The 13,303-nt window shown below is 55.9% G+C and overlaps 1 protein-coding gene across 6 annotated transcripts in view; it reads left to right on the top strand.

Moving 5' to 3' along the window:
* Nucleotides 1-468: 468 nt before the first annotated feature.
* RASAL1 (RAS protein activator like 1) overlaps nucleotides 469-13,303 on the top strand; it is a 30,234-nt gene continuing 17,399 nt past the window's right edge. Inside the window, exons 1-6 of one of the 6 annotated variants that reach the window (XM_058691213.1) lie at nucleotides 469-998; nucleotides 1,245-1,343; nucleotides 1,775-1,980; nucleotides 6,103-6,159; nucleotides 8,309-8,422; nucleotides 8,561-8,622. In XM_058691213.1, the coding sequence (XP_058547196.1) occupies nucleotides 1,916-1,980; nucleotides 6,103-6,159; nucleotides 8,309-8,422; nucleotides 8,561-8,622 (298 nt within the window). In that variant the 5' untranslated portion in view covers nucleotides 469-998; nucleotides 1,245-1,343; nucleotides 1,775-1,915. The other 5 variants (XM_058691214.1, XM_058691215.1, XM_058691212.1 and 2 more) reach the window with 5 other exon arrangements.

Genomic DNA, 13,303 nt, shown 5'->3' on the forward strand with positions numbered 1-13,303 from the left:
GCCCGGCTAGACCCACATCCCAGATGGGGTAACTGAGGACCTGTCTTTGGAGGTTGCAGGACTCAGCAGATCGTGGCCAGCTGGTGGGGGGAGAACTCCAGGGATCTGAATCCCTTACCAGCCCGGCTGGAGTCGTGGGTGGGAAGTCAAGGAGGGAGTTTGGGAGGCTGATGGCTACTCCGGTGGCCGGGCAGGGCTCCCCTGGTCCCACCGGTCTGGGCGTTGGCTGCTGCAGTCATTCCGTGGGGGCCTTCCCATTGGTGCCCAGCCCTGGGCTGACCCAAGTGAGTCAGGCCTAGTGCCAGCTCTTCCAAGAACCCTTAGGCGGGTAAACAACAAACTCCTGGCGGGGGGAGGCGGGGGGAGAATTGGGGGGGGGGGTGAGAAACGGTGTGTGTCAGGCACTGCCCCGGGACAGGCTCTTCCTGTCACATTGTTTCAAATGTGCTTTTCAAACTGCGAGTTTTAAGACTTGAAAAATGTACCAACCTGGAGCTGAGGAGCGGAGAAAAGAAGAAAGCCTGTGTCTGGGGTGGTAGGGCATCTTGGAAGTCTTCCTAGGAGGGCTGATGTTTGAGTCATGCCTCGGAGGACAAGAATAACGACAGCAAGCCCCTTCCGGATGCGCCCCTTACTGTTTTGAGACCTGTGTCTGCTGCTTCCACAGGTGCTTTATCTCACCTAATTCTCGCAAGGCTCTGGGAGCCAAGTTCTATGTTATTCCCACGGAGCAGATGAGGAAACCAGACCGAGGCGCAGAGAGGCTAAGTGACTTGCTCAGCGTCAAGGCTACCAAGTGGTTGAGTCAGGCTTCAAACCCAGGAAGGCAAACCAATTACTGACCGACGCCTTCATGGGCCGTCTCATCCCTCTAACCTGTTTCTTTATCCATAAAATGGGGGCAACGGGGCAACGGTACTCAGTGCGTGGAATCATCACGGGGACGGACGACGACGACAGACTGCCTGCAAACCGCTTAGAACAGCGCCTGGCGCACAGTAAGTGTTCCAACGATTGGGGACGACTTGTCACCGCTGTCGTGGTTGTTATCTTCAGGCCTCCCCTCCCCCTCCGGCCGCGGCTGCCTCCCCCGCAGTGCCAGCCCGTGACGTGGGAGCTGCCGCTCGCACAGTCTGGGTTTAATTGGAAACTAAATGACAGGGAAGGGGATGTTCGAGGCCCCTCCCTTGACTCTGAACGGACCCCCCCCCCCCCCCACCGGGAATGTGCGACTCCCTCTCTAGCGACGCCTCCCGCCGACCGCGGGTACTGCTCCCGGACAGGACACGGAGGTGCGATCCAGGACGTGGCGCCGGGATGGTCGGCAAGGAAGGGCCGGGGAGGTGCGAGTGTGTCGGAGGGAGGGCAGGCAGGGGACCTACTGTGTCTTCTGGGCCCCATGCCAATTCACCGCGAGCCAGCGGCCACGCCCGCCGTGGCCGTGGGCCGCCCCCCACCTGGCGGTCCCAGCCTCCGCGCGCCCTGGTCTCCGCCACCGGTGCGCTCAGGCGCGCTTGGCTGGGGCTCCGGCAGAGGGCGCGCGAGGGGGCCCGGGGACGGGCGGGGGACACGCGGGAGGCGGGATTGGGGGGAGGGCCCTGGGCTGCCCCTCCGCCCCCTGCCCGCCCTCCCGGAGCTCCAGCCTACGAGGCGAGAGCCGCCGGTGGCCCCTGCGCGCTCTGTCTCCTCCGCGCACAGCTCCTACCTGTAGAGTCCGAGGGGCGCCCCCTCCCCGGACACCTATTCTTCTCCCTCGGAAACGTCCCCCCCCCAGCTACCCGCGTCTCGGACAGGCGGCGCTGGGACCCCGAGACAGGGCGCCAGGCTCGCAGCTGCTGACATGTAGACGCCCCCTCCGCGGTCCAGCCTCTGCGCCTGGGCACCCTTCTGCCCGTAAAGTTTGGGGCTGGGCGCCATGGCCAAGAGCAGCTCCCTGAACGTCCGCGTGGTGGAGGGCCGGGCGCTGCCTGCCAAGGACGTGTGAGTACCCTGGGGCGGGTCACGGGTGAGGGGCGCACCGGACATGGGATGGGGCTGGGGGGGGGGCACCCGTTCCGCATGCCAGGGAGGGTCGGTGACGTGGGCAGGGGCTTCTTGTCTAAGACACAGTGTTGGGGCAGATCCGCCTTCACGGGGCGAGAGGCCCCATGGCCATCGCTGTCCTAGTGGGAGGGGGTGCCCAGACTTATCAGACGCCCCACCCTGCCCCCAGGAAGAGGGATGTCTTTGTTCCTGGGATGTGCTATTGGAGCGGGGGGGGGGGGGGGGTTGGGGGAGGGTCTCTTCCTTAGTGCCGGCAGGTGCGGGAGGTGGGGCTTCTCCAGGCCTGGGTGGGTGCCTATCAAAGGAAACCTGGGAAGGAGGCCCAGAGGGCTGGGTGGCCTCAGCATTCTTCTGTTCGCATCTGGTGGTATCAGGTGGCCCATCAATCAGGCCTGAGGGAAGCTGGGGTCCTCTTAACCCAGAGCCCTGAGCTCCCCAGCTAGGAGTTCCCTGGATGCTGAGCGGCTGGAGGGGGCACCCCCTCCCGGGACCCCCCTCCCCAGCCAGGTGTGATGGGGCAGGAAGACCCTTGGGCTCCCCTTAGTACCGGTCCTTGGCTATGCTTCCCCCAGGGCTGAGTCAGCAGTGGCCAAACCAGCAGAACGGCAGGAGGGGTCCCCCTCCTGCTTGGCCTGGAGCCCAGAAGGGGCTCTGAGGTGTCAGCACCTGGACAGGTGTGGGATCCTTGGCAGGATATCAACTGTGTGACCTTGAGCCTTGTTCCTGTTGGGTCTCCATTTCCCACCAGGGCATAGGAGCTCTGGCCAGGAGGCGCCCAGCCCCATGCAGCCGTGGGGGTGGGGGACCTGTTAGGATGTCTCCCGTGGCCAAGGTGAGCCGAGATCTGGATTCCGAGGCTTTGCCCAAGTTGAGGTTGGGGCTTAGCTATGCCCTGACTCCCCCAGCTGTGGGTCCCCAGTGAGGAGTATCCTGCCTTTGATTTCGCGAACCTCGCCCCTCCCCAACACTGGGCTGCTTAGAACAGTTGTAACTTCCCCTCATCCTCATCAGCCACCCCAAATAAACATGCACCTGACATAGAAGCAGAGTGCTCGCTGTGTGAACGCAGCATCTGGACAAGCCCCTGCTTCCCTCTTTCTGGGACACCCTCTCAGAGCCTCCGAGAATGAGATTCCGGAACTGCGGGGGCAGCGGGGCTAGAGTGGGGGCCTGGAAACTGCTGGAGGGCTGAGGGGGGCCCCTCCAGAAACCAGGCGTCCATCTCACAGTCCTGAACGAGGGCCATGAGGGAGTGGGGGGCACCGCCCTGGCCCCTGGACGTGCCTCGTGGGGCTCCTTCTGCCTTTCCTGCGGAGGAAGTTGACTCATACCTGGTTCCTACATCTCTCGGCCACGCCTCCTTCCCCAAGTTCCCGGGCCAAGGTGAGCCCCAGAGCAAGGGGGGGAAGGAGTCACTAAGCCCTCATTGGGGATCCAGCCACCCTGCCTCAGTTTCCCTGGCCGTTGACTCCCTTCGTCAGAGAGGTTCTCTTCAGAGCATGCTGGGATCTCTAAGCCCATGGAGACGCTTAGGTGGGATGTGTTCTCTCTCGTCTCTAAGAGAAAGGGCCCAGACTCTTCCTGAAGCCTCGTCAGGTTTGAGGGCAGCGTGCAACCTGACTCTGGAGAGGCCTCAACTGATAATTCTTGAGTATTACTATTATTTTTTAAAGTTTACTTATTTTTAAGAGAGACAGCGAGCACAAGTGGGGGAGGGGCAGAGGGAGAGGGAGACAGAATCCGAAGCGAGCTCCCGGCTCCGAGCTGTCAGCACAGATCCCGACGCGGGGCTCGAACCCACGAACCACGAGATCGTGACCTGAGCCGAAATTGGACGCTCAACCGCCCAACGGACTGAGCCGCGAGGCGCCCTTGGGTGTTAACATTATTACTGATAGCAACTAGGAGGCTTCCTCCGGGCCAGGTCCTGCACTTAACATTTTCTGTAGGTCCTGTTAGCAATTCCATTTATAAATGGGGAAACTGAGGTCCAGAGAGGCAAAGTCTCTTGCCCAAGGTCACACAGCTGGGATCTGAGCCCTGACCGCTCCCACGTATAAACCAAACTGGGCAGGCAATGGCTGAGAGGACTTCTTTCCCACACTTGGGTCGGGGCAGGGGTCACGGGAGAGGCCAAGGGTCTGGAGAGATTGAGGGTCGAGGGGCACCCTCCTGCCACTGCTGCCTCCTACCTGATGAGAGCCTGATAAGGCCCTTGTGCGTCAGAGCTGTGGAGCTGACGTGCGAGCCTGGCTCCCAGGAGGGGCCCCAGGGTCATGTCTGGTTGACAGAAGGGGGCGTGTCTCCTGGCTCTTTGCTTCTGGGATCCCAGCCAATCTTCCTCCGAGTCTGCGGTTGGGGAAACTGAGGAAGGGGACTCCACTCAAAAGCAGCTCGAGGATAGAGAACCCAGGGAGAGAACTGAGATACAGGGGTTAACCCAGCCACAGGCATCTAGGGTGGTAGAACCAGGTCGGGAAACTGAGGCTCGAACCCAGTGGCTTTGAGATAGATTCAGAAGGGGAGACTGAGGCCCGGGGCGCTGCTCGGAAGGGGGTTCGGAAGTAGAACCCAGGAAAGAATGCCGGGACACAGGCCACCACTCAATCTGAGGTGTTCAGGGATAGAGGCCAGATAGGGAAATGGAGGCACTGGAGCACCCACACAGAGGGAGTTAAGAGAAGGAGTCCAGAGAGGAAACTGAGGCACAGGGAAGGGTTCATCCAGCAGATAAGGCTCAGGTTGGCTCCTGGTGGCCAACATCCCCTTCTCTGAAACCCTGTGGTGTTTGTGGATTAGCGACGTGCTGAGCTGGTTGGGGGTGGCAGGGAGAGAGGGTGGGGGCTGGGACATCAAGAGAGGGGGCCACCTGGGGAAAGGATTGTGAGGTGGGGTGGAGGTGACATCAGTTAAGAGCATGTGTGCTGAGCCCCATCGACCCGGGTTTGAATCCTGACTCAGGCGGAGGATAGTCGGAAAGAGGATACAGGTCCCCCTCCAAAGAGCTCACAGTTCAGAAGTTTGGCGGGGGACAGATACTAAATAGAGAAACGGGGGAGCAAGATGCCTTCAGGGGCTCAGAGGGATCGGAGATCAATTTTACAAAGGACAGAGGTGATCAGGGACTTTGGGGTGGAGGTTTGAATGACAGGACAGAGCCAGCCATGACCAGATCGGGGACAGAGTGTCTTAAGCAGACATCAACAGCAAGTGCAAAGGCCCTGAGGTCAGACTGAGCTTGGTGGAAGGCAAAGGAGGCCTGTGCAATGAGACAGAGGGGAGAGGGCCCTAGTGGACAGCTTGGGATGTGGCTGCTAACTCTTATTATGAAGGGGGGATACAGCGGGTGTTGGTTGGCTCATGGCAACTCAAGGGGTTGCAGCATATCTGTGCTTTTGGTTGAGCTTTGAGATCTGGGTGCCCTGGTCTATGCCAGCAGAGGTCCATCCCCACTGAAGGCTGAGTGTTGGGAGTCCTCTCCCCGGCGTAAGCCTCGTGGAAATGAAAAGCTGGGGAGGGCAGTGCCTCCCCCAGAGGGTGGCGTTAAGGCTCCTGGGGGAGAGCTCGGGGGTCAGCCCGTGATGCATCTCACCGCGCATTATCTCCTTTAGTCCCTCCAACTGCCCCAGGAGGTGTGTGTTAACATTAGAGAGTGGAAAAAGCGGCACCCATGGGGTTCCGCAGCTAGTGGGTGGTAAAGCCCGGATGCCACACACACCCCCCCCCCCCCCCCCCCACCGCCAGCCCAGCCACAGCTCCGGGCCTCCTGAGATCAGCCCTGGGAACTTTCTGGCCTCATGCCTCAGTGTTCTATTTCTGTGAGTGGAAGCCCAGAGAGCCCGTGCATGGTGACTCAGGCAGGCAGCGGGTAGGCTGTGCACCCAGGACATCGCCTGCTGGGCCCCTGCCTCTTAGCTGGACCTGCCGTGTGACCCTGGGCCAGTCCCCTCCCCTCTCTGGCCGGCAGTTGCTGCCCTCTGTATGTATAATGAAGGTGGATCGGGACCCCCGCTCATGGCTGCCCTCTCAACCTCCTTCCCGAACCCCCTTCTCCTGCAGGTCTGGGAGCAGTGACCCCTACTGCCTCGTGAAGGTGGATGACGAGGTGGTGGCCAGGTGAGGAGTGGAGGGGCCAGACCCCGGGGAGGGAGCCACAGGGCAGGGGACGGAGGAGGAACTCCTTCTAGACCTGGGGAGTCCAGGCACAAAACGTCACGTTGAACAGGAGCTGGGGGAGGGCAGTGCTTACCCCGAGGGTGGACACGCGGGGCTGACGGAGGATGCTTTGTGCTTGGGCCCCTCTGGGGACAGACAGCTCCCCTCCCCGTCCTGCCCCACCGACGGGCCGACAGCTTCCCCCTGGACCTGACGATGTCCATGCCAGCGTCCCGGGGCTGACTCAGCGGCTGGCGGCCTGTGCCTCCCATTGTGGCCTCCCCGGAGGCGGGCATCTCACGCTTGGCCGGGCTGGCTGGTTCCAGGCCTGCTGGGTGCTGCGGGCACCGGTGTGTGTGTGTGTGTGTGTGTGTGTGCGTGTGTGTGTGTGTGCGTGCCCAGCTGGGCCTGCTTGTGAGTGTGCATGGGGGTGTTGGAGGGCTGGACGTGAATGCCTGTGGCCACACGTACATGTCCCCGGGGGTGTGGGGGGGTTGGGGGGCTGCCCTGCATATACCCGTGAGCACCGGTGCCCGTCTGTTTGGGTACACGGGCGCCGTTGTGAACATTTGTGAGGATGTGAGGGTGTTGGATGCAGGTGAGTTTTGGGTGGGGGTGGAGGGACATGGGGGCTGGGCCATGGTTGGCTCCCACCCCCACAGGCCGAGGGACATCTCTCAGCCCCTGCAGGCCCGGGTGGGTGGCTGAGGCCGGGGTTCCTATGGAGACGGCAGGATTCAGGATGCTTCTGATGTCAGTTACGGTCCAGATGGGCTGGGAGCTGGGGGCGGGGAGCCCGCGCGGAGGAGGGTCAGCCTGCGGCACCCCAGCTGACCCCCCCCCCATTGTTCTCTCTCTGCTCGTGCTGCCCCCTCACCACATGCTGTGATGCTGCCCCCAGACCCACACGCAGATTTTCTGTGTGGCCCCAGGCTGCTGTCTCCCCGTCCCTGGGCTCTGAAGAGGGACTTCCAGCCGGGAAAAGGCCCGGGCAGGGGGACGAGGGTGTTTGGGAAGAAGGGTCCCTCTGGTGGCGGTGCCCTGGCCCGGAGCCGAGGGCAGAGCGTGTGTCTGCGTGTGCGTGCGTGTGTGCGTGTCCACGCTCTTTGCTGGGGAAGGGTGCGGGGAAAGGGAAGGAAGGAGCGGCAGGCGTGTGACCAACTCTCGCAGCCGTCGATTCGGATGTGTCTTCACTGGGCAAAGTAGGCTCTCTGTTCCCTGCTGGGTAAAGGGAAGTGCTTCTGCAGGGGGGTCAGGGTCAAGATGCTCCATGTGCGTGTCTGTTTCTGGGCTTGTCTTGGTCCCTAACCCTCCTGGGGCTCCCCTCTTGCTCCCTGAGTGCTCTGGCCCCTGCTGACTTCGTGGTCTCTTGGCCCCTCACTCTTCCCCGTTTCCCGTCCAGCACCTTCCTGTTCCTCGGTCTCACCGAGCTCATTCCTGCCTCAGGGCTTTTGCACGTGCTGTCTCAGCCATCTTGTCCTCCTCTTCTCTTCCCCCTTTTTGCCTGACTAGCTCCTGCAGGAAGCCCTTTCTGGCTCTTGTGTCCACACCCCCCAGACCCAGCCAGGCACCCCTGAGCCAACCCCGATCACGGGACTCCTCTCACTGTGTCATAAGAGCTCAGGAGAGAGCACCCGTCCACTGAAGGGGGCTCTGTGGGGGCAGCAACCTTGGCACCTCTCCCTCTGATTCTCCGCAGCCCACGAGGCTTGACACACAGGGTGTTCGTGGAGTGAACGCACGAGTGAATGAGTGGAATTGCGCGTTTGTGGGGTTCCGCGTGCGTGTCTCTGCCCTCTCTCACCGCTCGTGTGTGAGTGTGTGTCTGGGCATCTGTGTGAACGTGTCTGTGTTCCTGCGTGTGTATCTGCATGTGTCTGTATGTAGGAACACAAAGATGTGTCTTTCTAGAAAATCTTGAGGATGCACATATGTATCTGTGTATGTGGGGATGTGTCTCAGGCTTCCTTGGTGATCTGTGAGTGTCTCTCTTTTAGTGTGTACCCTTGTGGGAGTGTGTGTGTGTGTGTGTATGTGTGTGTGTTTGGGTCCCCAGGTGTCTGCACCTATGTGGCCCACGGGTCCCCAGCCCCTGTGCCCTCTGTTGCAGGACAGCGACCGTGTGGAGGAGCCTGAGCCCCTTCTGGGGAGAGGAATACACCATCCACCTGCCCCTGGATTTCCACCATCTGGCCTTCTATGTGCTGGACGAGGACACGGTGGGGTGTGTGTGCTGGGGACCGCGGCTCGGGTACCGGAGGGAGGGTGGGCTGCCCCGAAGCAACGTACCCACCCGCCAGCCCTCGATGCCTGGGCCCGCGACTTGATGACGTGGACCCTCACCTTGCCTACCTTGCCACAGGCATGATGACGTCATCGGCAAGATCTCGCTGAGCAGGGACGCGATTGCGGCTGACCCCCGAGGTGGGCGAGGGCAGCAGGCTTCAGCCGGGCGGAGGGCCTAGGGGTGGTCGTGCCTTGGCGGGGCGGGGGTGGGGGGGTATTTGCAAGCGCGTAGCCAGAGGCGCAGGGAGGCACGGGGCCTTCAGTGGAAAGTTATTTCAGTTGATGATTTTTTTTAAATTTAATTTAGTTTATTTATTGAGTGCTGTGTGCTGAACACTTTCCAAGTGCTCTTACAGGAATCAGCTCATTTAATTATTGCAATAACCCCGTGAGGTAGGTACTCTCATTGTGCCCACTCCGTAGGTGGACATACTGAGGCACAGGGGATGGGTTATGGGGCTTGCCCAGGATCACAGAGTTATTCAGTGGGACGTCCAGGATTTGAACCGAGACTGGCCAGTCTTGTGCTCCTGAGCCCGCACTGTGTGTATTTTGTTCTCTGCTCACAGGAGTGGTGTCCTGTTATTTTCACTGTACCGTATTTTGCCTTTCATTCACCACATACCTGGGAGATCTTTCCGTATCGGTGCCCTAAGAGCTTCCACATTCTTTGGTCTTTGACTTCACCGCGCTCTGTTGTGTGGACGCACCATCATTTCTTTGGCTGGTTCCTTGTTGGGTGGCACTTGGGTTGTTCAGTATCTCTCCCTAGTTCAAACGATGCCGCAACGAACAGCCTTGTACAAACACGACTTCACCCATGCGCGAGTTGTATCGATCAGTCTGATAAATTCCCAGAAGTGCATTTGCTGGGTCATAGAGTACCCCCATGAGCACATCTGAGAGTTATTGCTAAGTTACCTTCTATGGAGGAGGTAACAAGTTGCCCACCCTGTACCTTTGCCAACGATTACCAAACTTCTGGTCTTGTATCTGATAGGTAAAAAAATTTCCTCTTCATGTAGGTTATTTTGTAGTTCTCTATGATTGAGACTGAAAGCCTCTTTACATATTTAAGAGTCACTTTATTTCCTTTTTTTGTTTGTCATTTATTTATATTGTATGTGCATTTCCCCCCTGCCCCACACTGGATTGTTTGGTTTTTCTTATTGATGTCTAGGAGCTCTTTACATATTAGGCAAATTTAACTCTTTGCCATAGTAGCTGCAAACATGTGTTTCTCCCTTTGTCACTTATCTTTTTGCTTATCATTTCTATCTATGTATAAAATGTGTTTCTTTTTCTCTAGTTAACTTCGTCTTTTTTTTTTTTTTTTTTTTTGGCCCTTGATTTTCTGTGACCCCTAAAAAGGCCTTCCCAAATCTAAGGTTAGATAATATTTTTTACATGATCCCTTCTAGCAGTAATGTGTTTTCCTTTTTTACATTCAAGTCTTTGATCTATTTAGAACTTACCCAGATTCAAGGTATGGAGAGGGATTGAGCTTTATTACTTTTTATCTAGGCGACTACTAGTTGTCTCAATATCAATAATTGAATAATGTCTTTTTTTCATCAGTGGGGATTCGTTGAAAACCTATGTGCTAATCACGGCTCCTATTAATTGAGGGTGTACTCTGTGCCAGGCATGATGCTAAGAACATTGTATTTAGTCCTCACAATACCAAGTGAAGTGTGCACTAGAATGATCTCGAATATATGGCTGCTGGGAAATTAGGTTTGGAGAGGTGAGGAGGGCCCTTGCCCCTCCTAGAAGTTTCAGTGGTGGGAGTTGAGTCCAGGCTGTGCCTGCTTCCAAAGTCTGTGTCTTCAACCTGTCTGCTGAGCTGTACCCACTGTGCCCCAAACATCCACCCAAGAGGGTGGCGTTAGATGATTGAAGTACGAAGCCAAGCTTCAAGGAGCTTATGGGCCAGATAGAAACACAAAACACATTCACACAGAACGAGGGGCAAGAAAAGCAAGGGAAACGGGCCATGCGTCTGCATGTGGGTGCTTTTTTATTTTTTTTAAACAGGACAGAAATGTAGGGGTGGAGGCATGTGGAATATCACCGGCTTGACCGTGGATGAGGATAAGAGGGCAGTGAAGGCTAGTGTAGTCAAGGAAGCCTTCCTGGATGAAGGGGAATGAGTTATTTCTTGTTTTTAATGTTTATTTATTTTCGAGAGAGAGACAGAGCATGAGTGGGGGAGGAGCGGAGAGAGAGGGAGACACAGAATCCGAAGCAGGCTCCCAGCTGTCAGCACAGAGCCCCACACGGGGCTGGAACCCATGAACTGTGAGATCACGACCTGAGCCGAAGTCAGACATTTAATCGACTGAGCCACCCAGGCACCCCGGGAATGAGCTATTGCTTAAAGGTGCTTTGGCAAAGGCACTAAGGTGTGTCTATAGATTCTCTCCTGGGGCCGGGCCAGATGGAGTACTTGGTGGGTCTTGATTGGAGGGGGCTGAAGGTGCCAGGCCAGAGTCTAGACTTTCTTCTGGGGGCACTGGGGAGCCACGGATGGTCCTTGAGCAAGACAGTGAGGAGACTGGAGCCATATTATCAGAGGGTGGAGTGACGGGAGAGATTAGATACATTTTCACAAGATCTCTGTGCTGCTTTGTGGATATTGGATCCCAGTGGGACAGGAGTACATGTGGGAGATCAATTAGGAGTCTGTTGCAGTACTCCAGCGAGAGGAAGTTGATGGCATCCTGGATTTGGGAGTAGCAGTGAAGATAGAGAGAGGTGAGGTGGAACTTCCATTTCTAGCAGCATGGGGCACTGGATCCTCCTGCCGCATAATAGGGACGTCCTGAAAGAAGGAAAAAGTCTCACTATTCTCCACTCTCCCCCACCCCAACCAGGAGACAACAAGCAGGGAGGTGGTAAGGAAAGATTTCTCTGGAAGTGAATGTCGGCATCACATCTAGAGTCCACAGAGAGACTGAATCTTGGACCGGGGATGCGGCAGATGTGACCGACCCTGAAATGTTCCCATTTGATTGAGGCCCTTAAAGTGTCCCAGAGTGAGCTCCAACAGACATGACTTTGCAGTCAGAGGTCACCACACACACAAGGCAGTGGGCCACCATGAGCAAATGTCAGCAGAAACAGTAACTACCGGATTTGAACCCACAAGGGCTTTAGATTTTGCAATTATGATACACAAAATTTTTAAAGGAATAAGATATTTAGGGGCACCTGGGTGCCTCGGCTGGTTGAATGTCCAACTCTGGATTTCTGCTCAGGTCATGATCCCAGGGTTGTGGGATTGAGTCCTGTGTTAAGCTCCAAGCTGAGTGTGGGGCTTGCTTGAGATTCTCTCTCTCTCTCTCTCTCTCTCTCTCTCTCTCTCTCCCTCTGTCCTTCTCCCCCACTTGTGCTCTCTCTCTCTCTTTCGCTCTAAAATAAAATAAAAACACAATAGCAACAACGAAAAGGAATAAAATCTTTAAATAAAAAAGGCAATCACCAGAAAGGGCCAGCAATAATCATATTAAATGAAAGCAATACATTAAAAAGATAGGGACACCTGGGTGGCTCAGTCGGTTGACTGTCTGGCTCTTGATTTTGGCTCAGGTCACGATCTCGCTGTTTGTGAGATTGAGCCCCACGTTGGAATGTGTGCTGCTTCTGCAGAGCCTGCTTGGGATTCTCATTCTCTCTCTCTCTCTGCCCCTTGCCTGCCTGTGCTCTCTCTCTCAAAATAAATAAAATAAACATTTTAAAAAGTTGATTGGAAAAGAACTAGATCAAAGTTTTGGAGATAAGGAGTAATCATTGAAATTTAAAACTGAGTGGCCGAGTTCAACAACAGAGCCAGAGCTGAAGGGAGAATTAGTGAGCTGGAAGAGAGATCTGAAGAAATGATTGAGACTTTAGCCCGGGGAAACAAGAAGGAAAATACAAAAGAGAAGCTCAGAGACCTAGAAAATTGTGGACAAGGTCTGACGTCCATTTTAATTGAAGTCCTATGAGGAAAGAATGGAAAAAGTTGGGGAGCGGAAGCGATTAAAAGAAAATGATGACCTGGAATTTTCCAGAATGCAAGGAAGGACATGATTCTGTACGTAGCAATGGCATGACCTGCACTAAGCAGGACAAAAAACAACAACAACAACAACAACGCACACACACAAAACCGTCCTTACGTACATATGTGGTGAAATTGCAGACCATCAAATACATAGTCCTTAAAACCAAAGAGAAAAGGTAGCCCATTTACACAAAATCAGTTATCAGGCTGAAATGACTTCCCAATAACTACAAGGGAAGCTAGAAGTCGGTAGCTGATCTCTTCAAAGCGTTGAGAGAAAAGAGAGACAGGGAGGGAGGTTGAAATTGGCTTGACTGATTCTGGCAGGGAGTTGCCTGGACGGGGGCTGAGAGGTAGGAATGCCCAAGATTTTTTGGAGGGGAGAGTATGTTGGGATTAAATGACGGAGGCTTTCGTACACCAGGGTGAACAGTGTGATAGTACATGGTTAATGGCATTGAACTTTACTGCTCGCATTCAAATCCTAGCTCTGTCCCTTACCAGTTGTGAGATCATGGGCAAAGCTCTTCGTTCGCTGTGCCTCACTTTCCTTCTCTGGAAGTGTGGATAATTACAGTACCTACATCAGAAGGCGAACATGAGAAGCCCATGGCTTAATATATATTTCATGAGGTTTTTTTTAATGTTTATTTTTGAGAGACAGAGACAGAGAGCAAGATGGGGGGCAAGAGAGAAAGAGAGGGAGACACAGAATGCAAAGCAGGCTCCAGGCTCCGAGCTGTCAGCACAGAGCCCAGTGTGGGGCTCGAA

This window comes from Neofelis nebulosa, chromosome 11 (assembly GCF_028018385.1).
Source record: "Neofelis nebulosa isolate mNeoNeb1 chromosome 11, mNeoNeb1.pri, whole genome shotgun sequence".
Taxonomy (NCBI): Eukaryota; Metazoa; Chordata; class Mammalia; order Carnivora; family Felidae; genus Neofelis; species Neofelis nebulosa.